This window comes from Carcharodon carcharias, chromosome 6 (assembly GCF_017639515.1).
Source record: "Carcharodon carcharias isolate sCarCar2 chromosome 6, sCarCar2.pri, whole genome shotgun sequence".
Taxonomy (NCBI): domain Eukaryota; kingdom Metazoa; phylum Chordata; class Chondrichthyes; order Lamniformes; family Lamnidae; genus Carcharodon; species Carcharodon carcharias.
This window is the reverse complement of record NC_054472.1, coordinates 10987140-11013388: the sequence shown is the minus strand read 5'-3', so window position 1 is coordinate 11013388 and position 26249 is coordinate 10987140. Positions and strand designations below refer to the sequence as shown.

The 26249-nt window shown below is 45.5% G+C and overlaps 1 protein-coding gene across 5 annotated transcripts in view; it reads left to right on the top strand.

Moving 5' to 3' along the window:
• Positions 1 to 26249, top strand: part of LOC121279053 (myelin basic protein-like) — a 207759-nt gene that overhangs the window by 28400 nt on the left and 153110 nt on the right. For 3 of the 5 annotated variants that reach the window (XM_041189882.1, XM_041189886.1, XM_041189881.1), the window contains exon 2: positions 14982 to 15053. In XM_041189882.1, the coding sequence (XP_041045816.1) occupies positions 14997 to 15053 (57 nt within the window). In that variant the 5' untranslated portion in view covers positions 14982 to 14996. Of the gene's footprint in view, positions 1 to 14981; positions 15054 to 22827; positions 23078 to 26249 lie in introns of those variants that run through there. The other 2 variants (XM_041189885.1, XM_041189883.1) reach the window with 1 other exon arrangement.

Sequence of the window (26249 nt, the reverse complement as noted above, 5' to 3'; positions counted from 1 at the left end):
TTTTTTAAAAATTGAGTTCAAATTCTCGGACTGACACTGTGGGATTTTTTAACTCCTGGTCTCAGGATTCCTAGCCCAGCCACCATGCCAAGCATCCAGACCATAATGAGACAGTCATGACTGAGCAACCAGAATGCCTGACGTTCGCTCACCAAAGCGAATCTTCGATGGAGAGCTTGAACCTGGGGTGCGCTCTCATTGCTGTCAAAGGAAGCACTAAAAGGACGCGCTGAGGCTTCACCTGGGAGTTTTGATGGTGGAGTCTCCTCCTTTGAAAGCAAGCGCATATCAGAGGCAGAGAAAAAACACAAGGAGAGGAACTTCCAAACCAGGAGCTCGTCCAAAACTCAGTTGCCTGCGGTACCCTGTCCTATTTGTAGCAGAGCCTTCTGAGTGCACATCAGCCTTAGCAGCCACTTACTGGAACCCTGGAAGCACCCCAGATGTTGAGCATGTTCATCCTTCGAAGTGAAGGTGACCAAGACTGCACTGATGGAAGTTGATTTAGAGCCTGGATTTCAATGAATAAAGACTTTCTCTTTTTTTTTTATCCACCGTTATATAACGTAAATCCATATGTTACAGCTGCCTAAGCAATTCAATGTGGCTATGTCAGTATCACTTCCAATTCCAGTTAACAGGTCAAAACTCATGTCAACCCTTGAGTGCATTATCAAAGCTAACACTTCAGTGTAATGCTAAGGGAATACCACATAATGAAAGGTGTGGCCTTTCATCTGATGTTAAAACAAGGCCCTGTCTGCTGTTGATAAGGTTGACTCCCACCTAACTAACTGGTCTCCCACATTTTATCCTCTGTAAACTTGAGCTCATCCAGTGCTTTGCTGCCCCTGTCTTAACTTGCACCAAGTCCGGTTCACCTATCACCCCCTGTGCTCTCTGACCTACCCTCACTCCCAATCAAGCAATGTTTTAATTTTCAAATCCTTACCCCTCACCCCTCCCTATCTCTGTAACCTCCACGAACCCTACAACCCTCAGATATCTGTGCTCCTCTAATTCTGGCCTCTTGAGCATCCCTGATTTTAATCACCCGACCATGCCTTCAGGTACCCAGGTCCTGAGTTCTGGAATTCCCTGTCTACACTTCCCCAGCTGTCAAACCTCAATTCCTTCCTTTAAGACATCTCTTCAAACCTACCTCTTTGACCAAGCTTTTGTTCACCTGACCTAATATCGTGTTGTGTGGCTCAGTGTTAGATTTTGTTAAAATGTTCCTGTGAAGTGCCTTGGGATAGTTTATTCTGCTAAAGGCGCTATATAAATACAAATCCTTGTTGTTGGATGTATAAGATTCCGTTGCACTATTAAAGAAGAATAGGAAGTTGGGATTGACAATCCATGTATTCCAAGAGGCCGCATCATATGTCATCCCACATCCAAAGCCAACCCAGTCAAACAGCAATTTTTCCCGCTCTTCACTGTGTAACCTATATCAACGTACAAAGCAATTATTTTTTAAAAGTACATTTTTCTTGCCTCTGATTTTTTTTTCCCCTATGAGTTACTCTATAGGGAGATTTGTGCAGACTCCCAGCCAGTCCTGGGTAGGTGGGAACCTTTTGAGATTTTCCTGGTGTTCTAATCAATGTTCCTGTTTCAATCAACATCACCACCCAAAAAAAAATTCTGATCAGTTCAATCTTTTGCTCTTTGTGGAATCTTTCTGTGCACAAATTGCCTGTAGGATTTGCTTGCAGTACAACAGTGGCTACATCCCAAACCTGCAACTTCTACCACCTAGGAGGACAAGGGCAGCAGACACATGGGAACACCACCACTTGCCGGTTCCCCTCTAATCCACTCACCATCTTCACTTGGAAATATATTACCATTCCTTCACTGTCACTAGGTCAAAATCCTGGAATTCCCTCCCTAACAGCACTGTGGGTGTACCTACACCACATGGACTGCACCACCACCTTCTCAAGGGCAACTAGGGATGGGCAATAGATAAATGCTGGCTTAGCCAGTGATGCCCACATCCCATGAAAGAATAAAAGAAAATGTAAATTAATTTCTAAGTGCTTTGGTGCACCACAAGGATGTGAAAGGCACTACATAAATGCAAGGTTATTCTTTCTTTGAAAATTGTCTGTGTGATATGGGCCATGTGAAATTTGTGCTAAATATAACATGAAGTATCTTTGACATGGGAATTACAAACTGTTGTGTTCAGGCCTGGCCAGAGAGCAGATGGGATTTAATTCTGTGATGTACAAAAAGAAAAACATTAAACTGAATGGAGAATTGCCCAAGCAGAAACCCCTGTTTCCACCAAAAAGGAAATAGTGCTGTGTTTACTCTCTGCAGCAATGTTGTGCCTTGATGCAGCACCTGTACAGTTGCCGCTAACATATGCTTTGCAGCCTTTTCCATTTTGTATGAAGATGACTTGCCTTTATTCAATGCTCCTCACAATTTCAGGGCATCTTATCATGCTTTAGAGCCAGCAAAGTACTTTTTGAAGCATAGTCGCAGCCGCAATGTAGGGAACACAGCAGTCAATTTGTGCACAGCACTATCCCAGGACAGCAATGGGATCATATCGAGGCAATCTGTTCAGTCGAGGGCTAATGTTGGGTGAGGAAAGTCGAGAGAACCACCTCCTGCTACTCTTCAGAATGGTGCCATGGGATAGTTCCTTGCATACCTGAAAGGGGTAGATAGGGCCTCAGTTCAGAGTCTAATCTCTGACAGTGCAGCACTCCTTCAGTAGCCTACTGCGGACATCAGCTCAGAAGTTATAGCCTGATCTTCAGAAAGCCAGCAGTTGACAGGAGGCGAGACGGTATTTTCTCTCTCTCTCGCTCTCCTGGGATGTGGGTATCACAGGCCAGCCTTTGTTGCCCATCTCTAATTGCCCTTGAACTGGGTGGCTTGCTCAGCCATTTCAGAGGGCAGTTTGAGAGTCAACCACATTGCTGTGGGTCTGGAGTCACATGTAGGCTGATTTCCTTCCCTAAAGAATATTGGTGAGCCAAGTGAGTTCTTAAGATAATAGATAGTTTCATGATCACCGCCATTTCTGAGAGATTTATTAATTGGATTTAAATTCCAGCAGCTGTTGTGGTGGGATTTGAATCTGTGCCCTCATAGTATTTATCCTGGGTCTCTGGCTTAATCATCTAGTGACATTGCCACTCGACCACCAGCTGCCCAATGTATATTCATGTGTATCACCCATCCAGCTCTGGCCTGTCAGCCACTTTGTGTTGCTGAGAGCATGTGGTGGGCAGCTCCCAATGTTGGAAGCATGTTAGACAATGAATTTTTGCTGACTTTAATGAGCCAGAGGGCAAATTCATTGTTGTGCAAACACTGTTAGGGTGTCTGGTGAAGCATTGTGTATTCGCTGTGTGTAGCCATTGTTATAATGCAGGAAATGTGGCAGCCAATTTGCGCACAGCAAGCTCCCACAAACTCCAATGTGATAATGATCAGATAATCTGCTTTAATGCTGTTGGTTTGAGGAATATTTTTTATTCACTGTGGGCATCACTGGCCAGGCCAATATTTATTGCCCATCCCTAATTGCCCTTGAGAAGGTGGTGGTGAGCTGCCTTCTTGAACTACTGCAGCCTATGTTGTGTAGGTACACCCACAGTGCTGTTAGGGAGGGAGTTTCAGGATTTTGACCCAGCGACAGTGAAAGAACGGCCGATATATTTCCAAGACAGGATGATGTGCAGCTTGGAGGGGAACTTGAAGGTGGAGGTGTTCCCATGCATCTGTTACCTTTTATCCTTCTTGGTGGTACAGGTCATGGGTTTGGAAGATGCTGTCTAAGGAGCCTTGGTGAGTTGCTAAACAAAAACAGAATTACCTGGAAAAACTCAGCAGGTCTGGCAGCATCGGCGGAGAAGAAAAGAGTTGACATTTCGAGTCCTCATGACCCTGAGTTGCGGTTGTACATCTTGTAGGTGGTATACACTGCTGCCACTGTGCACTGGTGGTGGGGGGAATGGATGGTGGGTCAGGTGGAAACCAAACAGGCTGCTTTGTCCTGGACGTCGTCGAGCTTCTTGAGTGGTGTTGGAGCTTCAGTCATCCAGGCAAGTGGAGAATATTCATCATATTCCTGACTTATGCCTTGTTGGAGAGACTTTAGGGAATTGGGAGGTGGGTTATTCACTGCAGAATTTCCAGCCTCTGGCCTGCTCTTGTAGCCACAGTATTTATGTCACCGGTGCAATTCAGTTTCTGGTCAATGGTAACCCCTAAGATGATAGCAGGAAATGTGGCAGCCAATTTGCGCACAGCAAGCTCCCACAAACGCCAATGTGATAATGATCAGATAATCTGCTTTAATGATGTTGGTTTGAGGAATATTTTTTATTCACTGTGGGCATCACTGGCCAGGCCAATATTTATTGCCCATCCCTAATTGCCCTTGAGAAGGTGGTGGTGAGCTGCCTTCTTGAACTACTGCAGCCTATGTTGTGTAGGTACACCCACAGTGCTGTTAGGGAGCGAGTTTCAGGATTTTGAACCATGCCATTGAATGTCGTGGGGCGATGGTTAGATTCTCTCTTGTTGGAGGTGGTCATTGCCTGGCACTTGTGTGATATAAATGTTACTTGTCACTTATCAGCCCAATTAAATTAAAAATAAATATTGCATCAGGATGCCAGAATTAACTCCCCTGCTCCTCTTTGAAGTAGTGGCATGGGACCTTTCACACCATCTGAGAGGGCAGTTTAACTACTAATCTGGAGGACAGCAGTGCAGCACTCCCTCTGTACCGTCAGCCTAAACATACGTGCTTACGAATGTACATACGAACATGTGAACAAGGAGCAGGAGTAGGCCATTCAGCCCCTCCAGCCTGCTTCGCCATTTAGTAAAATCATGGCTGACCTGATAGTAACCTGAAATCAACTTAACAATCTTCTGATGCAAGAGTGTTACCCATTCATATAGTGAAGCTTAGTCAACCTCATAATGTAAGGCATCATTTGTAACCAGTACTTGGCAACCTGACAAGAGACCCTCAGATTTCTTCCTCATTGACTTCCGGGTTTAGGTGAGACCATACTTGCCCTTTCAGTTCCTTGCTTCTATCCCCAGGCTGCTCAAGCCTTCATTAAGAGGAGGTCTTCCCTTCCAAAATGGGGGAACCCTTCCTTGCAACAGTTCTGTTTTTTAAAGCTGCTTTATTCACCCTAACAGTTAGACATTGTAGCCTTGCTGCTGCTATTTCCCCTGTTGGGTGTCAGGACAGCTTTATATCCAGCCCCTTAAGGACTGGACACTGCTTCCTTTGACCTTTAGTGTGAAAGGCAGGATATAAATGCAAGTTCTTTCATTTCAATTGTATGAATGATAAGTAATGAAAATTAATTTCCCCTTTTTTTAAGAAGGTGATCTGGAGTGTATTTCAGCACTGTGTATGTGTGACCTTGCACAGATGGTCTCCACAGGAAGTGAGATAGAATGAGTCATGTATAATGAGCAGTTTTAATTGGTGTCAAGCTCTGTGTCTGTCCAGTCACAGATCCGTGGTAGGTTTATTTTGGTTGCTGGTTTCATTTGTAGTAGTGGTTAGATAAGGTGTTTCGTTTCCACAGAGATTTGCCCGTGTTTTGACTAAAAGTTAAAATAGTTCTTAAAAATGAGTACCACTGCTCCTTTTTAAGCAAAACAGAACAGTTTGCACCATTGTGAAGTTGAATGTAGATGTGTGTCGGATTTGAATCTTGCTGGATTTATGAATTGGATATTAATGTTGCTCGAGGACGGTCAGTATCAAGGTGTTAACAAAAGTCTCGGCATTGGCCACAAAACAATTAAAATTCAGGCAGTAACAACTTCTGCTGAAGTTCCTATCAATTAATTTCGGAGATAATTTCGGCATAAACTCGTTCACAACACCTAGAAGACTTGCAAAGACGTCTTCAATTCCTTCATCAGAACAAGAGACTGTGCCAAAGGTTGGGAGAGGATGAGACAAACTGAATTTGGCATATAGCTTCTGCTTTGGGAGCAATTGGGAAATTGTATCTGAAGCAAGCCTGAAATTGCACTGATTCAGTTAAGCTTCAAGAGTCTACTAGCTAAAATCCATTTGCATTATCACAAATGTAAAATCTTCCATGAACCAATGCAGCAGAATGTAATCACTTTTTTTTTAAATTTCTCTGCTTTTAAAACTTATTACTTGAATATATTTAAGGCTGGGTAGACAGATTTTTTATTTTTGTCTCAGGGAATTAGGGATGTGCGGAGCAGGAGGAAAATTGGAGTTGAAGCCCAAGATCAGCCATGATCGTATTGAATGGCAGAGGAGGCTCCTATTTATTTTGTTCTTGAAGGGTGGTAACTGGGTCCAGTTTAACTAGTGCAGCCGAAAATGGGTTTATCAGCAAAAAAATAAGTAATTTTAATAGCGTCAAATCCTCTTCCAGTAAGTGAGCAACTTGATTTAAAATGACTGAAAATCATTTTTTTAAAAAAAATACTGAAATCCTTTTAGTTTCGTTGATGTGTGCAGCTCAGTTTCTTTAATTTTTTTTTGATATGAAAAGCTTTTGAAACATGCCCATTAATGCCTGTGTGACTTGAACATTCCCAAACCAGCACGGTTGGTGTAACCTCGCAGTTTCCACCTGCGAGTGACCAGGTTGGAGCCCAGGACTGATTCGGGCTAATTCAATCATTTTGTGAAAGGCCAGAGAAAACACGGACGCAGGTGGCTTTTGGGCATATCTCACTCGCATGTAAAATTCCACAATCTTTGATGCCGTTTCCAAGATTGTGTTTATATAACTAGTGGAAGCAAGGCGACTAGAATTTTGACAGACTTCCAAATCGCCCAAAGCCATTATTACAAAGGTTTATTGCCTCCATTATAGATTTTCTCATCGTATGTGTCTTTATACAGCGCTGTTGTTTTTCATCAGTCCTTTTTTATATTGCTAACCACGTGTAAATAAAGATATACTTGCTCTGGTGAACAATTCTCTGCTCTGTTTGATAATACCCATTATTCGGAGAATTTGATAAGACAGCATTGAGCCTAAATCCAGTCGGAGAATTACTGTGTGGGGCAGTACAGTATGAGTTAATGGCCGGGGTTTTCCAGTCCCGCCTGTGGCAGGCATTGTCGTGGGCTGGACAGAATGTTTGATGGCCAAGCCAAAGTTCCATTGACTTTTCAGGTGGGAATTTCTGGTCCTGGGACAGGCGGGACTGGAAGAATAAAAGCAAAATACTGCGGATGCTGGAAATCCGAAACCAAGACAGAAAATGCCGGAAAAACTCAGCAGGTCTGACAGCGTCTGTAGAGAGAGAGAGAGAGAGAGAAAAAAAACAAAGTTAACATTTCGAGTCTGTATGATCTACTCTGAAGAAGGGCCATACGGACTCGGGACTGGAGGAATCCCGGCCAGTATCGCCTTGTAACCCGTGTGAGTGGTGTCAGCAAGAGACTGACTGGTGCATTTGTTTCTCTGTTGTTAGATGGGGTTGGGCTGTCAATGCTGCTTGCCAGTTTTATCCAGCTCAAAGTATAAAGTTTTATGATATTTCTGCAGCACAAAGAGGCAGCTGTAGCTGTGAAGCACCAGTGCAGTCTGGCACTTTTCATGACCTATGGGTGTCCCAAAGTGCTTTAAGGGCAATGAAGTACTTTTGGAAGTGAGGGCGCTATCGTAATGTAGGAAGCACAGCTGTAATTTCTGTGATAACTGGATTCCACCAATGCACAATTTCCCATGTGTAAAGCTACTGATGTAGTCCTCTCAACATTACTTAACAGCTTGGCATTTTTAGATTTTTTTTTATTCATTCATGGGATGTGGGTGTTGCTGGCTAGACCAGCATTTTTACTGCCCATCCCTAATTGCCCTTGTTCAGAGGGCACATTACTGTGGGCCAGACCAGGTAAGGGCAGCAGATTTCCTTACCTAAAAGGGCATTAGTGTACCAGATGGGTTCAACAATGGTCACCATTAGACCTTTAATTCCAGATTTTTATTTAATGCAAATTTCACCATCTGCCATGGTGAGATTTGAACCCAGGTCCCCAGAACATCACCTTCAGTCTCTGACATACCAGTCAAGTGACAATACCACTGTGCCACTGTCTCCCCCAATTGTGCCTGTAATGTGCACAGCTCACTCTAGTGCCAGCCCTAGCTCAGTGAGTGACATGCTCACCTCTGAGTCCGAGGATTCGAGTGCCACTTCAGAGACTTGAGCACATAATCTAACTGAGACTCCCTATGCACTGCTGTGGGAGTGTTGTACTGTCAGAAGGTGCAGCCTTTCAGATGAGACTTTTGAAATAAGGCCTCATCTGGTTGATGCAAACAACTGTGTGGCACCATTCCATTGTAGTGCACAGGAGTTCCCACTGGTGTCCTGGCCAATATTTATACACTATCTCAAGCAACATCAAAACAGATCATCTGGTTGTTATTGCACTGCTTTTCCTGGGATCTTGCTAGTCCGGATGACGTGTGGCTTGGAGGGGAGCTTGCAGGTGGTGGTGTTCCCTTCCACCTACTGCCCTTCTAGTTTGAGGTAGTGAAAATGCTTATTTTTTAAAGATTTTTATAATTTCTCTGTTGTTTTGTTAAGCTGGAGAATCACGTTATACAATAAGTTAACACATACAGAAAATCACTTGAAAAACGGATAGTAAATATTGAGAATGACAGCACTCGGACCGAATTTTGTGTGTGTCCATGTGTCTGACTCCACAATGCACCTGGTATTTCATCCTGGTGCTCTGAAAGCCATACAGAAGAATATATATATATATATATATATCGGATGCAACCTGGCCCTCAGCTGAGCATGAATGAGGCCGTTTGATTCCTCCGGTGAGGTTTTCCATCTGCCCATCTGAATTTCTGCAGGCTACGAGAGTGCGAGAGTGACCTCATGGCCCCATCATCAAATAATAACCCCTTAATCTTCCCCTGGGCCAAAGGGTCAGCAGGAAGGACCATTCATTAAGAAGGCATCATAAGCTGATTTGGAACACCTTACCATCTGATTCTTTGAATAGAATATTCTCAATGCAGCCTTAGCAAATTATACAAGGGGTTCTTTATTTTTTTTTAAAAAGTCTTCCTGATTTGCAATCAAAAGCTCCAGATGACAACCCTGGAACAGAAGTAGTAATTTTGAAAGCCTCGCACTGTCTGGATGTTTTCAGTGAATTATCAAATATCTATTTTGGATGAGAGAACTTCGTGACTTGGGGGCTTGTCCAGGCGAGGGAGGCCTTGTGCCCCCTCCCCACCACCGAAAGCTGTTGAGGCTAGAATTTAATTAAAAATTTTAATATTAAGAGTAATAGAAACAATCCTGTGCTTTAGTGACGCAAGGGTATTGAGGGATATGGAACCAAGGAGGGTTGATGGAGTTGCAGATCAGCCATGATCATATGGAAAAATGGAACAGGCCATTCAGATCAGGAGACCATTCAGCATTGAATGGTCTCCTGATCTCAGCTACAAGTGGAAGGTGTCTCACTCTCTGATTTTTAACTCCCAGGGCCTAACCTGTACGAGATTCTAGTCAGTCTCCTGTCTGAAACCAACAGCGAACCGCTGAGACTCCAAAGGAATGCTCCGACGTGCCAGGGGTGATGAGAGAACCTCGTGACCTGGGGGCTTGTCCAGGCGATGGAGGCCTTGTGAGGCCCCGAGGGGAGGCTCACTTTAAGTCTCTTTGGGCCTGCTGGGGAGAACAACACCAATCACTTTCCTGACTCAGTCCTTTGGTTAAAATAACAACCAGGCTCCCACTGAAGTCACGGAAATCTGACCTTCATATTTATGACTTGCCTCTTGTGTGGCTGTGAGAGCAGTTTAAAATTGGGATTAGTGGGTCGATATGGATGTTGGTGAGTAAGTCTTACGGGTGATTTTTGTTCTGTGCCATCGTTGAGCTATGGTGAGGGTTTACTGTTGGCATGTAGCCTTGTCTTACCATACATTTCTGATGAGATTTTCCTTCTGCTATGACAGACTTGAGATGGTTGGTATAGTTTTACTTGAAGCAATTTATTAGGTACTATATTTACAAGGACCTCAGGGTGAGCACGTGGTTTGCAGGACACAGTCTGTCCTATGCCTTGCTCTCCTGGAGCCTCTTGGTTATCTGACTCCTGATGTCACAGTTAGTTCATTAATAGCATCATGGTCTCATTAACATAACAATTATCCCATTACTGTACAATTTCAACTGCCCAGCCACTCGCCCACCTAGATTCTGCTGATATGGGTTAACGTTTCCCTGTATACCACAGGCAGCATTCCAACACCCCACCCAACCCCACCTGTCGGGGGGGTTGTGCAGGAGTGGACATGAGCAGGTGAGTTCCTGATCGGCACCCCCAGTCAGGAGTGCACGGCCATTTTAAATCCCTCATGAAACCTCATTCTGCCCGTGGACGAGGGTTCATACTTTTTTGAAAGACCGCCTGGGCTCTTTGCCTGCCTGTACGGACAGCACCACATCACTTTTAGGGAGGCCATAAGGTTGGGGGCGGCTTTTCAATGGCTGCTGGGCTAGGGCTTGCTTGGGGAAGGGAGAGAAGTGGCCTCGGGTAAGGGAAGAGGCTGCAGGCCGAGGGCTGTATTGGGGAAGGGGGGGGTGGCGGTATCCCAGGTTGTGTGTGGGGGGGCACATGTTGATCTGTGCCAGTGGCCTCGTGTGAGAGAGTGAGTGGTGATGTCCCTTGAGCTGGCAGTGAGTGAGACACCAGTGAATGTGTGATGGCCTTGCGAGTGTGTGAGTTTAGAGTGATATCCTGGCGGCACAGACGAGATCATTCATCCTTTTTCTGCATTGGATGGCCGACCTCTTCTGTGCAGCATTGGCACTGACCACCTCTGCCACCAGCTCCCAAATCAGAGTGCTGAGACTGTTGGACCTCTTGCAGCTTGAGCGCGGAGGTCGGGGGGGGGGGCGGGGGTGGTGGTGGTGGGGGGACATCACAGCAGCTTCCCAAAGTGATGGGACACTGAACTCTTATTGGCTTTCAGGGCCATGTCTTCCCTGGAGCCGTCCTGGGCTACAAGCATTGAGAACCGTGTGTATGGCACTCGGAGTGAGGTAACGGTGAGGTAACAGTGTGGCGGGCCATTCAGAGGCTGCCCGCCAGCGAGATGGCGTGTTTCTTGTGGCTGCGTAATTCATGAGGTGGGAAGTGGACGATACTTTGCAAAAACCTGAGATTGCAGTTGGGTGGCTAAAACAGTTTTTTTTTACACCCGCTACTGCACTTAGTGCAGAGCTGGGATGATGCATGCTGCCCTAAGTTTCTGTTCGTTAAAGGTATTGGAGATAGGGAGCAATGGTGGGTAAATTGATTTTAAAAAGAGGCATGATCTAATTAATGAGAGAACAGGCTCAAGGGGGAGAATAACCACCTGTTGTTAGCATGTTTCTATGTATGAAGGGAAGATTAGATTTGGGGGGGTGGGGGAATTGTGTGCGCATGTGTGTGTACGTGCACTGGGTGGTGCTGGGATGGTTAATACTCAATACACAATCATTTGGTTCCTATCTAGACAGAAGCCCAAGGAATACCACCCCTGAGTTAGGCACGCCCAGTAAAACAACTCATATTTAAATGATTACCATTTCTTATCATTTGGATGGAAACAGCTATAAAGGTTAGTAGCTATGAAGAAAACGTAGATATCCATAAACATAAAGCTTTACCGCTCTGAAAACACTTTCCTGTGATCTAATGAATAAGCAAGATACTTATTCCTTTTTTTGTTAGCTTGCTCCTTTCCAAAGGGCCTGGTACGAGCTACAAACTGGACAGATGGCAGTGAGAAGATGCCTGTTAGGACATACTGGCAGCTACAAGAAACCTAAAATGGCCTTGTCTGTACCTCAGAGAATGATGATAATTTGCCTCTAGCCTCCATCCCCAAGACTCCTCATTCCTCACTAATGTTTTATGGGTAACTGTGCATCTCCCCCAGACTCCAGACCTGTCATGCACTGGTTCTCCTTTCCTCTCAAAGGCTGAGGCCAGCTCTGCGAGGTCATTGTCAAACATTTTTCACCATTTCTACCTGCGTCGCATTCTCCATCGGAGAGTGTGGGTGGGTAGTTGCACGAGAGGTCAGTATTAGAGGAGCGCAGATACCTCAAGAGGGTTGTGGGGCTGGAAGAGGTTACAGAGATAAGGAGGGGCAAGGCCCTGGAGGGATTTGAATATAAGAATGAGAATTTTAAAATCGAGGTGTTGCTTGACTTGGAGCCAATGCAGGTCAGTGAACACAGGGTTGATATGGGAACTTGACTTGGTGCCAGTTAAGACATGGGCAGCTAGGTTTTGGATGACCTCAAGTTTACGGAGGGTAGAATGTGCGAGACCAGCAAGGAGAGCGTTAGAATAGTTGAGTCTAGAGGGTAAAGCAGGCATGATTGACACAAACACATCTTACACTATATAAATGCATCATAGTAAAATGTTTCATGGTGCTTCACAGAAGCATTAAAAACATTTTACAGTTAAGGGGACATTAGGACAGTTTGTCCTAGCTTTTAAAGGAATGCCTTGAGAAGGAGGAGAGGCAAAGGGACTTAGGGAGAGGATTCCAGAACTTGGGGCCTACCAGCTGAAGGTGCAGCAATGAAAACCAGGGATGCACAAGAGAGGAGCGCAGAGGTCGCTGAGGGTTGTGGGACTAGAGACGGTTACAGAGATAGGGAGGGGTGAGACCATGGATGAATTTGAACAAAAGGATGAGCATTTTAAAATAAAGGATACTTGGCTGGATCAGTAGCTAATGTAGGTCAGCGAGTTCGGAGGCAACGCACGTAATCGGCCTAATTGGAACAAATTGCAGTAAGTTATTTGCCTCATTCCCATGGCCGAGTTTTTCTCTGTAGTAAACCTATTATTTGTAATGTTACATATAATGAAAAAATTGCCCAATATAGTCATACAAAACACATTTATTTGGCTGGCATTATAGACAGCTGCATGTGTGGGACAATTGGAAACAATTTAGTACTTATTCTTTGATAGGAACTGGCTTCTGGGAGTAGCCAAAAGTGCAGGATTTTGTTATCTTTTGCAAGAGTTTTATTTAATATTTGATGAAGGGTTGATGTTGGCAGGAGCGATAGGCAAATCATTACTGCAGAACCAAGCTCTTTGAACATTTTTTAATGCTAAGCTATGTCACAGTTTGAAAGTGCACTGTTAATCCAACTTAGACTAAATGCACACTTTTTTTAAAATTGGTTTTCAATCATTTTATAACTATTGTATGACTCTGCCAGACCACTTTTTAAACCCAAGTGACATTTTCATTTCTTGTGAATGAAACAATCAAGTTAAAAGGAAAGTTAATCCCTGAAGTCTATTAATCACTCCCCAACTCCACAATGTTCCTCTTGTTTGGTCACGGATCTTAACCACATGAATTAGTCTCAAAATAAGGGGTCGGCCTTTTTAGGACTGAGATGAGGAGAAGTTTCTTCACTGAAAGGGTCGCAAATCTTTGAAATTCTCTACCCCAGAGAGCTGTGGAAGCCCAGTGTTGAGCAAGTTCATGACTGAGATCGATAGATTTTTGGATAGTAAAGGAATCGAGGGACATGGGGTTCATGCAGGAAGGCATAGCTGAGGTGGAAGATCAGCCATGAGCAAGCTTGAGATGCCAAATATCCAACTCCTGCTCTTAGTTCTTACATGAAAAGGGAGATGATGTTTGACAAGTCAGACTGGCTAGGGACACTGCCAGTAGGTCTTCTAGTGGTGTGTTAAATGGCCACATGGGTATAAGCGTCACGAGCAAATGACCCAATTATAATTGCCCCACCATGTGTGGCAGTGCCTTCACTTACCTAGGTGCCAAGCTCTGGAATTCCTTCCCTACACCTCTCTACCTCTCTCTTGGCCCATAAGACGCTGCTTAAAACCTACCTCTTTGACCAAGCTTTCAATCCTGTCCCGATGTCTCATTTTATAGCTTAGTGTCAAATTTTGCCTGATAAAGCTCCTCGGGATGTTTTACATTTATGGTGCCATATAAATGCAAGTTGCTATTGTTACACATTTGGTACTTATAGTAAAATGAAATACTCGAGGGTGTACGTGTACAAATGTTGGGCAAGTTGATAAAGTTGTGAAAATAGCATGTGGAGTCCCTGGCTTTATTAATAGCAGCCTAGAAGTTATGATAAACCACCGTCAGGCCTCAGCTAGAGTATTGTGTTCAGTTCTGGGCACCACACTCTAGGAAGGATAACCAAGATTGTGGAGAGGATGCAGGAAAGGCTTACGAGAATGGCACCAGGGATGAGGGACTTCTGTTACATGGAGAGACTAGAAAAGCTGGGATTGTTCTCCTCCAAGTGGAGGGGTCCAGGGTAGATTTAAGAGGAATGTTCACAACCATGGAAGGGTTTGATGGAGTGTGAAGGGAAAAACTGTTTCTCTTGGTGGAAATGTTGGCAACCAGAGGACAGATTAAAGTAATTGGGGAAGGAGGATTTTTTTTTAAAGAAGGAAGATGGTACATAAATGAAAGTTGATGTTGTAGTGCACTTCCTCTGAATGTACTGAGATTAACAAACACTTCTTAACATCTGTCTTCCTCCAATGAATAATTCGGCCTCCTTTTTATTTGAATGTGGTCCCACCCATTCTTTACTGTCCTTTTACTTGACTGCTTCGGAAAGCCTTTGCTGTTTCCTTTCCTCATACCTGCATTGGTTTGCAAACAGTCCCAAGGCCAATCTCAATACCTCACTCCAGTATTTATTATGTGAATCAATACTCTGCATTTTAGAATTGAAACAATGAAAACCGGCTGATCCTCCAAGTGCATTTGTTTCAGAATGATCTGTGAGGCAGTTTTGAGTGAGTTTTTTTTTCTCTTTTTATTGGGTTGCTACTATTTCTAATTCACTCAACAGAAATGGCTCTTCTATATCATAACCTGTTGTCTCTTTGTTTTCTTTCACAGCTCCAGAGGGTCAGAATGGGCAACCTATCTGGTAAACATGACTATCATCATACTACTGACCAGTCTGCCAAAGTAAGAACACATGCTTTATTAATGATGCAATTTATTTTTTAAAGAGTGTGCACATAGGGAATCTCCGGTTTTAAAATTAGACACTGTGAAAAGTCATTTAATATTGGCTAGAATATTGATTCACTTTCAATTCACTTACAAAGGAACATATGAACTAGGAACAGGAGTAGACAACTTGGCCCTTCAAGCCTACTCCGCCATTCAATTAAGATCATGGTTGTTCTGATTGTAACCTCCTGCCTACCTCCGATCACCTTTTCCTTGTTTATCAAGAATCTATCTACCTCTGCCTTAAAAATATTCAAAAACTCTGCTTCCACCGTCTTTTGAGGAAGATAGTTCCAAAGACACCTACCCTCAGAGAAAAAAATTCCCCTTATCTCCTGGCTTAAGTAAGCAACCCATTATTTTTAAACCATGACCCCTAGCTCTAGATTCTCCCACAAAAGGAAACATCCTCTCCACGCCCTCTCTTGTCAAGACCCCTCAGGATCTTAAAGGTTTCAATCAAGTCGCCTCTTACTCTTCTAAACTCCAGTGGATACAAACCTAACCTGTCCAGGCTTTCCTCATAAGACAACCTGGTATTAGTCCGGTAAGCCTTCTCTGAACTGCTTCCAACACATTTACATCTTTCCTTAAATAAGGAGACCAAAACTGTACACAGTACTCTAGATGTGGCCTCAACAATGCCTTGTACAACTGAAGCATAACCTCCCTACTTTTGTATCCCATTGCATTTATATATTCATTTTTTATGAGCTTAGGAAGTCCCAAAGCATTTTGCAGCCAACTAAGTACTTTCAAAGTGTCGTCACGGTTGTAACGTGTGAAATGTGGCAGCACATCTACAAGACAGTACGCTCCCACAAACAACCATATGATAATGTTCCTGTGGTTTACTTTATCGTTGGTTGAGAGATAAATATTGGTGAGGGCACTGGGGAGAACTCCGCTGCTCTTCTTCAATATAGTGGCTAAGGGACCTTTATACATCCACCTGAGAGGGCAGACACTCTCAGTACTGCATTGTGCGTACCAGTCTGCTCAAGTCTCTGGAATGGGACTATAGGAGCACAGGATCTTCTGACCTGTGAGCTGTGATAGCTACCCACCAAGCCACCTGGTACTTTCATTGTTGGGGATGTTAGTTTCCTGGCCAGTTTTGGGTGAACTGACTTTACTGCCCTGAAACTGCTTCCAGTTATTTGTTTTACCACAGGATTTCCAAAGCTTCCTTATTTGCAGCTGTCTGTCTGATTCACAAAACAAGGGCTGTGGTTATAGAGCTAACTGACTTGAGATAAACAGGAAGCTATTGCACCAGCCTCCCACTCTGCCTTCTCCAAAGTTACAAGTCTTTGTGCGTGCTGGAAGTTTGGCCTGATTGTAGTAGGCCTCTGACCCTGCCATCAGAATGGCCTTCACTTGAGTATGAAGAAGGGGCTTCTTCTCTCCCAGGATTGACCCCCAGGATACTGCTGTAAGCAAACCTCAGGAGAAAAATCAAATGTCATTGCATTTTTCAGTTTCTTTGAAAATATTTTTGCTTGAGATTGGTGGAAGCCGGAATGCAGTTAAGGATCTGTTTGCTTTCCAGTTGGTGTCGAACGATGCTGTACCCTGGGCTTGGGCATGTTGAGAGCAGCCATTAGCGGGCGTGAGGAGGGGAGGGATAGTTTATGAAAGGTCCTGGATTGCCTCCAACCAGTGTTGGCAACCCTCACACAAAAGCATGTTTGTTTTAATTTTAATATTAATTGGAGCAGGTCATCATGAGTTAACGAGCATGGCCAGAATGCCAGCATATCGCTTCCATGCCTGTTATCTTTGATCTAAACTACCTCAGTAGCGTAAGAAATATTTTGCAACTATTTTCCGCTGACTCGCTCAATGGATTTGAATAATGTTTGCCAATCCCATGGTTTGAAAAACCATGATAATTTTTACGAAGTGTCAATTCTAAGGTGAATTGTATTTTCTATTTCCTTTTTTAAAAAAATCCTGTCTCCCCTCCCCTACTCGATCAGACACAGACTCTACATATTTTTGCAAACAAACAACCCACGATGAGAGACTGGTCTTTACATGATGGTTTTTTTTTGGTGGGGGGTGGGGAGGGAGGTGAAGAGTGTTTGAATGATCCACGTTGACAAGTAGGCCCTTCATTGAGGCTTTTGTGCTGCTGGAGAGCAGACTGTACCAAGTGTCGTTTCTCTCAAGCAGTGGGAGACTTCATTTCGTGCATTTACACAGTAGGAGACTGCTTTAATTAGCAGCCCAAGTTTAAAATTTAACAGTCGCCGACCAATTTAGCCAGTATTCGGGGAATCCAGACAATGAAAGGGAGGCAGGAGCTGATAGCTCCAGAAGGTAAGTATGTTGTTTTTTTTTTATTCATTCATGGGATGTGGGCATCACTGGCCAGGCCAGCATTTATTGCCCATCCCTAGTTGCCCTTGAGAAGGTGGTGGTGAGCCGTCTTCTTGAACCACTGCAGTCCATGTGGTGTAGGTACACCCACAGTGCTGTTAGGAAGGAAGTTCCAGGATTTTGACCCAGCGACAGTGAAGGAGCAGCCGATATATTTCCAAGTGAGGATGGTGAGTGGCTTGGAGGGAACTTCCAGGTGGTGGTGGCGGTGGTGTTCCCATCTATCTGCTGCCCTTTTCCTTCTAGATGGTAGTGGTCGTGGGTTTGGAAAGTGTTTGGAAGGAGTCCTCCAGTGGACCTTCAAGGATGTCTTTGGCCTTCTCCTCCTGCTGATTTGTGGTCCTTCTCGCTCTCTCTCCTTCCTCCCTCCACCAGCACTCAAAGTTCTCTCTGCCCTCATTAAGCTCTGATTTTGTGTACCGTCCCCCTCTATTACTGGGGACTTGTCCCCGAGGGTCTCCAGCCATTTTCTAGCCTGTCAATCCCCCCCTATAAATATCAGGCCCACTATGTCATGGGAACAGTTGCCCTCTATTGAGCCTTTTTAACGGGAGGAGTTGCGTGAGGTGCTTCACCACTGGGCCTATAGTCCAAACAAGCACTTTCCCTCGCAAGTTAGTAATCAAAGGCACAGAGTAACTCCATCAACCCAAGGGCATTGAAAGCATTTTGATTAGTCTCATCGCTGCCTCACAAGACCATCAAATTCAACTTGGCAAAATAAACTCCCCAGGGTTCCTGCTCTGTCTTGTTCAATCATACACAAGACCTTGGACGGAATCGTCCCAGATTTGCCCCAAGTGTGGTAACGAGCGGGTAAAATGAGGTTTTATATGCCGGCTGCAATGGCTGCTTCTCACCCCGTGTTGTCCCAAACCCGCCACGTCGATAATGCATTCCCGGAAGACACGCCGTTTCCATGGTGGGCCGGCTCTGATTCGCCCGTCGTGCCATCACCTTGCCACTTCACCACACTGGGCACCGCATTTAAAGTCCAGCCGCACGCACACATCTCAGTGCTTCCAACCCAGGACCGCTGCAGGGAAGATGTCCACAAAAGGCAAAAAGACTGCAGCCCCCAGGTTTAATGACACGACACGTCACTGGAATGCCATTTGGATGCAGTGGTGGCCAGCCACGATGTCCTCTACCCCCGCTCTGGCCGCAGGATGGGCAGTAACGTGAGCAACCAGGCTTGGGAGGCAGAGGCAGTGGTGGTCAGCGCCAACACCCTTCAATAGAGGACAGCCACCCAGTGCCATAAGAGAATGAATGATCTCCGTTCCACCGGGGTAAGTCACTCTTCTCATCACTCAACTCACTCTCAAACCTATCACACATCCACAGGGCCCTCACCCACTGTTGGGTCAAGGGACATCACCATTCACTCTCTCACACACACCTTCATTTGCCCTCATCCCGTCCATGTGGGACCACTTACCATCCACACATGCCAGGCATACTTATCATCTGACCCGATAGGTGTCCCGATACGCTCTCCCCACCTCTATCCATGGCACACAACAAGAGGGAAAGATTGCAGACTGGGGAAGGAATGCCTGAAATCAAGGTCCTCTCAGACTTTGAAAACAGAGCCATCCAGCTGGCCGGTGATGACCAGGACCAGTCCTGTGCTGACACTGAGGTTGGAGGTGCTCTACCAAGTGAGGATCCAGCAGTGCAACATCCATCAGACAACCATGCCGCGAGTGATGTGTCCTGTTTCACAGGCCATCATCCTCCTGTAATCGAGCGACTATTAGGGCCTCCACTGCATCTCCATGACAGGAGCATTATCACAGAGGGTATGGAGTCAAACGTTCATGGATGCAATGGGAGAATCTATGGAGTCTCCTCACTGCAAGACGTCATCATCCTCCACAAATCTAGCAGCTATGAGGGCCTCCCGAGCGCCTGCCTTGTCTGGCCAGTGTGATAGCCTCATCCCTGTCATCGTCACCTTCGAGGACCCCCTCACCCCCATTGACGTCCTTCTTATCGGAGAGATCTCCAGCTCCTCCCTTTCCTCCTCAACCAGCTCCTCTCCCCCATTGCAGCGCCAGGTTGTAAAGGGCGCAGCAACAATGACGATGCGTGACACTCTCTGTGCACTGTATTGCAGGCTCCACCAGACTGTTCCAAGCACCGGAACCGCAGTTTTCCCGATAGTTTGCTCCACCAAGTTGCGGGTTGCAACGTGAGCCTGGTTAACCCTTCGCTCTGCTGCAGTCTGAAGCTGCCACACGGGTGTCATCAGCCACGTCCTCTGTGGGTAGCCCTTGTCCCCGAGGAGCCATCCCTGCAGCCTCTGTGGACCCTGGAAGATTTCAGGATCTGTGACCGACTGAGAATGTAGGAGGCGTGCACACTCCCTGGAAACCGTGCGCAGACCTGCAGGATGTGTTGGTGGTGGACGCACACCAGCTGCACATTCAGCCAATGGAGTCTCTTGCGGTTGACCGTATGTTGTGGTGGAGATCAGAGCGCCATGTGAGTACAGTTGATGGCATTCTGCACCTGTGGGAAACCCTAGGTCTGGGCAAATCCAATTATTCTTGCATCCCGGCTGTCCTGGTCCCCGGCGAAATGCGTGAACTTGTGTGCCGTTACAAAGATGGGATCCGTGACCTCATGGATGCATTTTTGGATGGAGGCTTGTGAAATCCCACAGAGGTCACCTGTGGAGCCCTGAAAGGAGCCACTGGGGTAGAAATTGAGCGCCGCTGTCACTTTCACAGCCACTGGCAGTGGATGCCCTCCATGTCCCCTTGGCACCAAATCCTGCAGTAGCTGGCAGTTTGACTGATCAGTTCCCTTGACATGCGCAGTCTTCGGTGACACTGGCTCTTGATCATCTGCAGGGATGAAAGGCGGCATCTGTAGACCCTGGATCTAACTAGGCGCTGACCAGCGATGGCACACTGTGCCTCTTCAGCGGTGTGTGTGAGAGCCCCAGCAACCCCTGTTCCAAAGGGTGCTGCTCCTCCCTCTGCGCAGCCAGGCACCTGCATCACTCTCTCTCCTCCGTTGTCTTCACTCTCTGTACGCCACAAGGTATATAGCTAGGTCACCAGGCTCCATGATCCTGATGTTGTGCTCCTGCAGGATCAAAGATACACGTGGGTTTGCATACATGTACTGAGAACCTGTCTTGGTTAAGCCTAAAGGCCCCTTAACACATCCCAGAGAGCGCAGGCCACCACTTGGATAACCAGAGATTAGTGCTCTGCATGGCTGCCCGAAACCCCACCCATCTCCGCCCCACTCCACCTGACCGATTGGCAGCAGCTTTGCCCACTGGACTTCTTGCTGTGCTCTCAGCTCAGGCACAGGCATTCTCCTAACCCACACTGCAAGGCTGCGCCGTTAGCTTGAACCATTGGGGAGACTGGTCCAAACTGGGATGCTGACATTGTAAGGGGCTGTGATCACCTCCAGCAGTGTCCGCTCCATAGCCAGCTCTCGCAAGGAGATTGTACAACGTGCTCAGTCATCCAACTGTTTTACAGTCCACTAAAACGCTCATTACTCTGCAGTCTGTGCTTGAGGGGTGAAAGGCTCTGGAGCACTTGGTGGAAATTTGATGCCTCTGTGTTGCTTGAGTGGGCAGAGAAGCTAGAGGCCCGACTCCAATCATATCAATGTGGCTGTGCCTGAACTGTCTCAGCTGCAGCGGAATGGTCACTTTATACGAGGTGTTCGTAATGCATGGCCGCTTCCCTCACCCACTCCAGCTTTGCAGCTGAGGAGACCCCTGTCACACCTGCTGGACTGGATCCAAAGCAGCTTGCCTCATCAAGCCCCGAGTGCAGTACCGACAGTGACCACCTCTCCCAGTGGCCCTGCCAGTACTGGAGAGCTGCTGGCCTCAGCTCTCTGAGGCGGGGCATCTTGTTCCTGAGAGGTGGAAGTCCCTCCTCCAGTCTATTAATGGCCAATCAGGGCTGTGGGGCAGTTGTATTTCTCCTGGGCGGGGTCCTCGCCCTGACTTTTTAGCAGGGTGGTGCGTGAGTGTGCACTTGGAAAACAGTGCCCTATACACCTAACCCATAGAGTACAAAAGCAAGTAAGTTATGATAAACCTTAGTAAATTATTGATTGGACCTCAGCTAGAGTATTGTGCCCCCTTCTAGATGCCACACTTTGAATGATGCTAAGGCCATGAGGTGGAGGTTACCCAGAATGATACCAGGGATGCAAGACTTCAGTTATGTGGAAAGACTGGAGAAGGTGGGATTGTTCTCCCTTGAGCAGAGATTGTTAAGGGGAGATTTAATAGAGGTGTTCAAATTTTGAGGGGCTTTGAGACAATTGACAAAAAGAAAAGCCATGAGTTGGGGGGGGGTGGGTGGTAAGATTAAGCGCATTATTCAACTCAGCAAGTTGTTGTGATCTGGAATGCACTGCTTGAAAAGGTGGTGAAAACAGATTCACTAGTTATGGGGATTATATTTAAAAAATAAAAGCAGAAAGTGCCAGGTTTATGAGGAAAAGGAAATCAGGGCTGATTGGATAGCTCTATCAAAGAACCAGTACAGGGGTGATGGGCCAAATGGCCTCCTTTTTCTGTGCTGTATGATTTATATTTAGAAGGCAGTTAGCAAAATAACATTGTCACAATCTCTCTGCTCTTAAAAAGAGTGGCACAGAAATAGAATTGTCTGACAGCATCAGCCCTTAGAATCTCCCACTTGCTTTCAAAGAGCAGAGTCCTTTGCCTTGCAGTTAACACACAGATAACAACATCTCTATAGATTTGTGCAGCTTTCAAACACTTAAAAAATTAGAGCCAGGCCGTTCAGGAGGTGATACCAAGAAGCACTTCTTCACACGAAAGGTAGTGCAAATCTGGAACTCTCCCTCAAAAGCCTGGGGGGGGGGAGCGGGATGTTGAAACTGAGTTGATCGGTTTTTGTTAGGCAGAGGTATTGTGGGTGAAGATACAAATCAACAACGATCTAATTGGGTTGTGCAATAGGCTTTAGGGGCTGAGAGACCTATTCCTGTTCCTTGGATCCCGTCTGTTAAGACACCTTTAAACTATTCACGTTCTTCTAAATATTACACTGAATAGAACCGAAGAACAGTTTGCACACCGTGTGCGCATATCTGTGTGTTAGCACAGTTGTTATTGTTGGCACTTAAGTATGGCAGGGAAAAACTCCATCCTGTGAGAGATTGGAAGCTCTCGATGTATTTATTGTCTGGCAAGTCGGAGATGAAATGAGATCCACCCCCTGTGATGAAATAATTGGGGCGGGAAGTTGGCACAAGATTGAGCCTCTTGAAACTAGCAGCAAAGTTATCGCTCTCCCTCTCTCTGCTTCTTTTTATCCTTTTCACGGGGTGTGAGCCTTGCTGGCTTGGCCAGCGTGTATTGCCCACCCCTAGCATTGTAGCTAGGGTTGGGGTGGCTTTGTCATTCGGAGTAAGATGAAGAACTACAAGTTTGTTTTGGCACTTTTCTTTTCAAGATGATCTCTTGAGGACTTTAGGTCATTTTAACTAGAGACCATAAGGCAATTAAAAACAGAAAATGCTGGAAATACTTGTCAGGTCTGGCGGAGAGCGAAACAAAGTTAGCTTTTCGGGTAAGTGAACTTTCATCAGGTCTGGGAAACAGTTGAGAGGGAACAGGTTTCTTCAGCAAGTACAGCGGTAAGGAAGGTTGGAAGGGCGGGTCCGTGAAAGAGTGGAAAGCAGGAGAGATTAAAAAGCGCAAGCAAGGATGGTAGACCAAGCAGAGAAACAACAGATGGGCCTAAGGGAGCTGTCAATAACCACAGCAGAATCTCTGCCAGCAGCTGCTGTCGTATAACTGGGAGCACGTAGTTATAGTCTGAAATGAGTAGTGTTGTTGCTGCATGGGGAATGGCCAAAGGCTGCACTGGTCACTACAACGAACCTCCAGCACTGCAAACTGTTGCAGAGGAGTTGTTTTTATATAAAGCATAAAAGAAATAAGGAACTGGCCCTACCACCCCTTCAAATGAACGTACAGAAGTAATTCATTGTGTGTCAGACATCACTGCAAAATCTTGCATTCATTTTTAAATGAGAGGGTTTTTTTTATATTTAATTGAAAGGAAAGACCCACAGCTAATGTTGTTTCATCTCGTTTCCCCTTGGGAAGTAAGAAAGCATAAATTGTGAATTATGAGTTTGCTTGTGTCTGGGGAGAGACACGTGGGAGAAACCTGCTCTTTAGGAACAAGCTTACGGTTTTTGTCATTTGTAGCGCGCACACCATCTTCCCACAGTCCTCTCTCCTTTTTAACACACAACTTGCTCGATTTCAATTTTAAAATGCCATGGTTATTTTTTTAATTGTCAAAGACGCCGTGTTTTGCGAAATAATTACCTCCTGTGCAATATTCTGATCAACCTTCACGGTGTCCCAGTGGACTTGATCTGCCAAAAAACCCAGCCGCTGTTTTAGTTTGTGGTGACCTGCTGGCATCTTCAAGATCATTGTAAAACAAAGCGATTTCCCCAAAAGATTTAAAAACTGTGGTTGTGGGAAATCTGAAATGTCAACAGAAAATGCTTGAATCGGACAATTGGTCAACAGCATTTGGGAAACGCGATGTTTTCAGAGGTAACCTTCCAACAGTTTGGAAATTTCTCAACACAAGAGGAAGACTTGCATTTATATAGCACAGCAAGCTCCCACAAGTCGCAATACAGTAGTGACCAGATAATCTGTTTTTAGCAGCATTAATTGAATAAGTATTGGCCAGGGCACTAGGAATAACTCTCCTACTCTTCAGTATCGTGCCATGAGGTATTTTGTGTCCATCTTGGACAGCCAAATGGCACTTCATTTTAATGTCTTACCTGAAAGGTAATGCAGCACTCCCTAAGTACTGCACTGGGAGTGTCAGCCTTGATTTTTGTGCTCAAGTCCTGGGGTGAGTCTTGAACCCACAACCTTCTCACTCAGTGATGTAAGTGCTGCCAACTGAACCACAGCTAACAAAGCCCATCATGAGCTGCAGCAAGTTAACACTTTTTATGCAGCATGAGGTCTGATGCATAAATTGTTTCTTTGGCTGCACCTTGCAAACCCGTGGCTTCCGCCACCAAGAAAGATGAGACACGGAAACACCATCGCTTCCAATGCTCCCCCCCCCCCCCCCCCCCGCAAGCCACACACCACCCTGACTTGGACAGATGTTGTTGTTCCTTCGTCGACGTTGGGTCAAAATTCTAACCGCCTTGTGGCGTGGGAGCACCTTGCACACAGTCAGCCGCAGTTCAAAAAGGGAGCTCAACACCACTATCACCACCTTGGGGGCAGTGCCCGCATCCTTAGAATGAATTACTTAAAAAAAACTCCCCCTCTAACTTGAACAGAAGTTTGGAGCAGATTTAGAGACAGTAGGGTAGGAAGACTAATTTTACTGAATCATTTGAGAGTGAAAATTATTCAAAATAATTGGCTACTTGAGGCTCAGCTTTATTTGAAGAAAAGCTACTCTGCATGATATTTAATGTCAATTTTGATTCACACTTGCCTTTGATCTTTTGTTTTGTATCAGTATTACCTCAAAGGGCAGAAAGATAGCAGAGGAGATTCACCGAGATATTGCCTGGGCTGGAGTGTTTCAGCTATGAAGAGAAACTGGATAGGCTCGGGTTATTTTCCTCAGAGCAGAGAAGACTGAGGGGGGACCCGATAGGGGTATACAAAATTATGAGGGGCATAGATAAGGTAGATAGGAAGAAACTTTTCCCCTCAGCGTAGGTGTCGATAACCAGGGGGCATAGATTTAAGGTAAGGGGCAGGAGCTTTAGAGGGGATTTGAGGAAAATGTTCTTCACCCAGAGGTTGGTTGGAATCGGGAACACACTGCCTGAGGGGGCAGTAATGGCAGGAACCCTAACAACATTTGATAAGTATTTAGATGAGCACTTGAAACACCATAGCATACAGGGCTACGGGCCAAGCACTTGAAAATGGGATAGGTGCTTGATGGGCGGCATGGACACAATGGGCCGAAGGGCCTGTTCCTGTGCTGTATGACTCTATAACTCTACATAATCAGGTGCTTTGTCTAGGCTCCTAATGTTTTTCTACCTGGCTCTCAGGGAAATCTTCCCACTGTCTTCTCTTCTTAAAATAAAAAGACTCTTTGTACACAAGACTTGAATGGTTTCCCTTTATAGAATTTAAAAATGCCAAGGTTATTTTTTAATTGCCAAAGACATCTGTGTTTTGTGAAATAATTACCTCCTGTGTGATATTCTGATTAACCTCCACGGTGTCTCAGTGGATTTGATCTGCCAAAAACCCAGCCGCTGTTTTAGTTTGTGGTGACCTGCTGGCATCTTCAAGATCATTAGAAAAAAACAAAGCCATTTCCCCAAAAGATTTAAACACTGTGGATGTGGGAAATCTGAAATGTCAACAGAAAATGCTTGAAGTGGACAATCGGTCAACAGCATTTGAGGCACAACAGATGTTTTCAGAGGTAACCTTCCAACAGTTCTGATATTTCTCAACATGAGAAAAGAGACCTGCATTTATATAGCACCTTTTCGTGACCACAGGGCACCCTATTCGGTTTACAGCCAATACTTTTGAAGTGTTTCTTAGCATGGTCTTGTGATCTCGGGCGGAACGTTCTGGTCCCACCGTTGGCTGGAAGCCCGGCGGGCGGGGAAGCTTAATTTGGTGTTTGAGTCCAAAAATCAGTTTCCCAACAGCTGGGGGAACTTTAGCAATTTATGTTCTCGGGACTTTAAAGTTGAGTCAAGGGC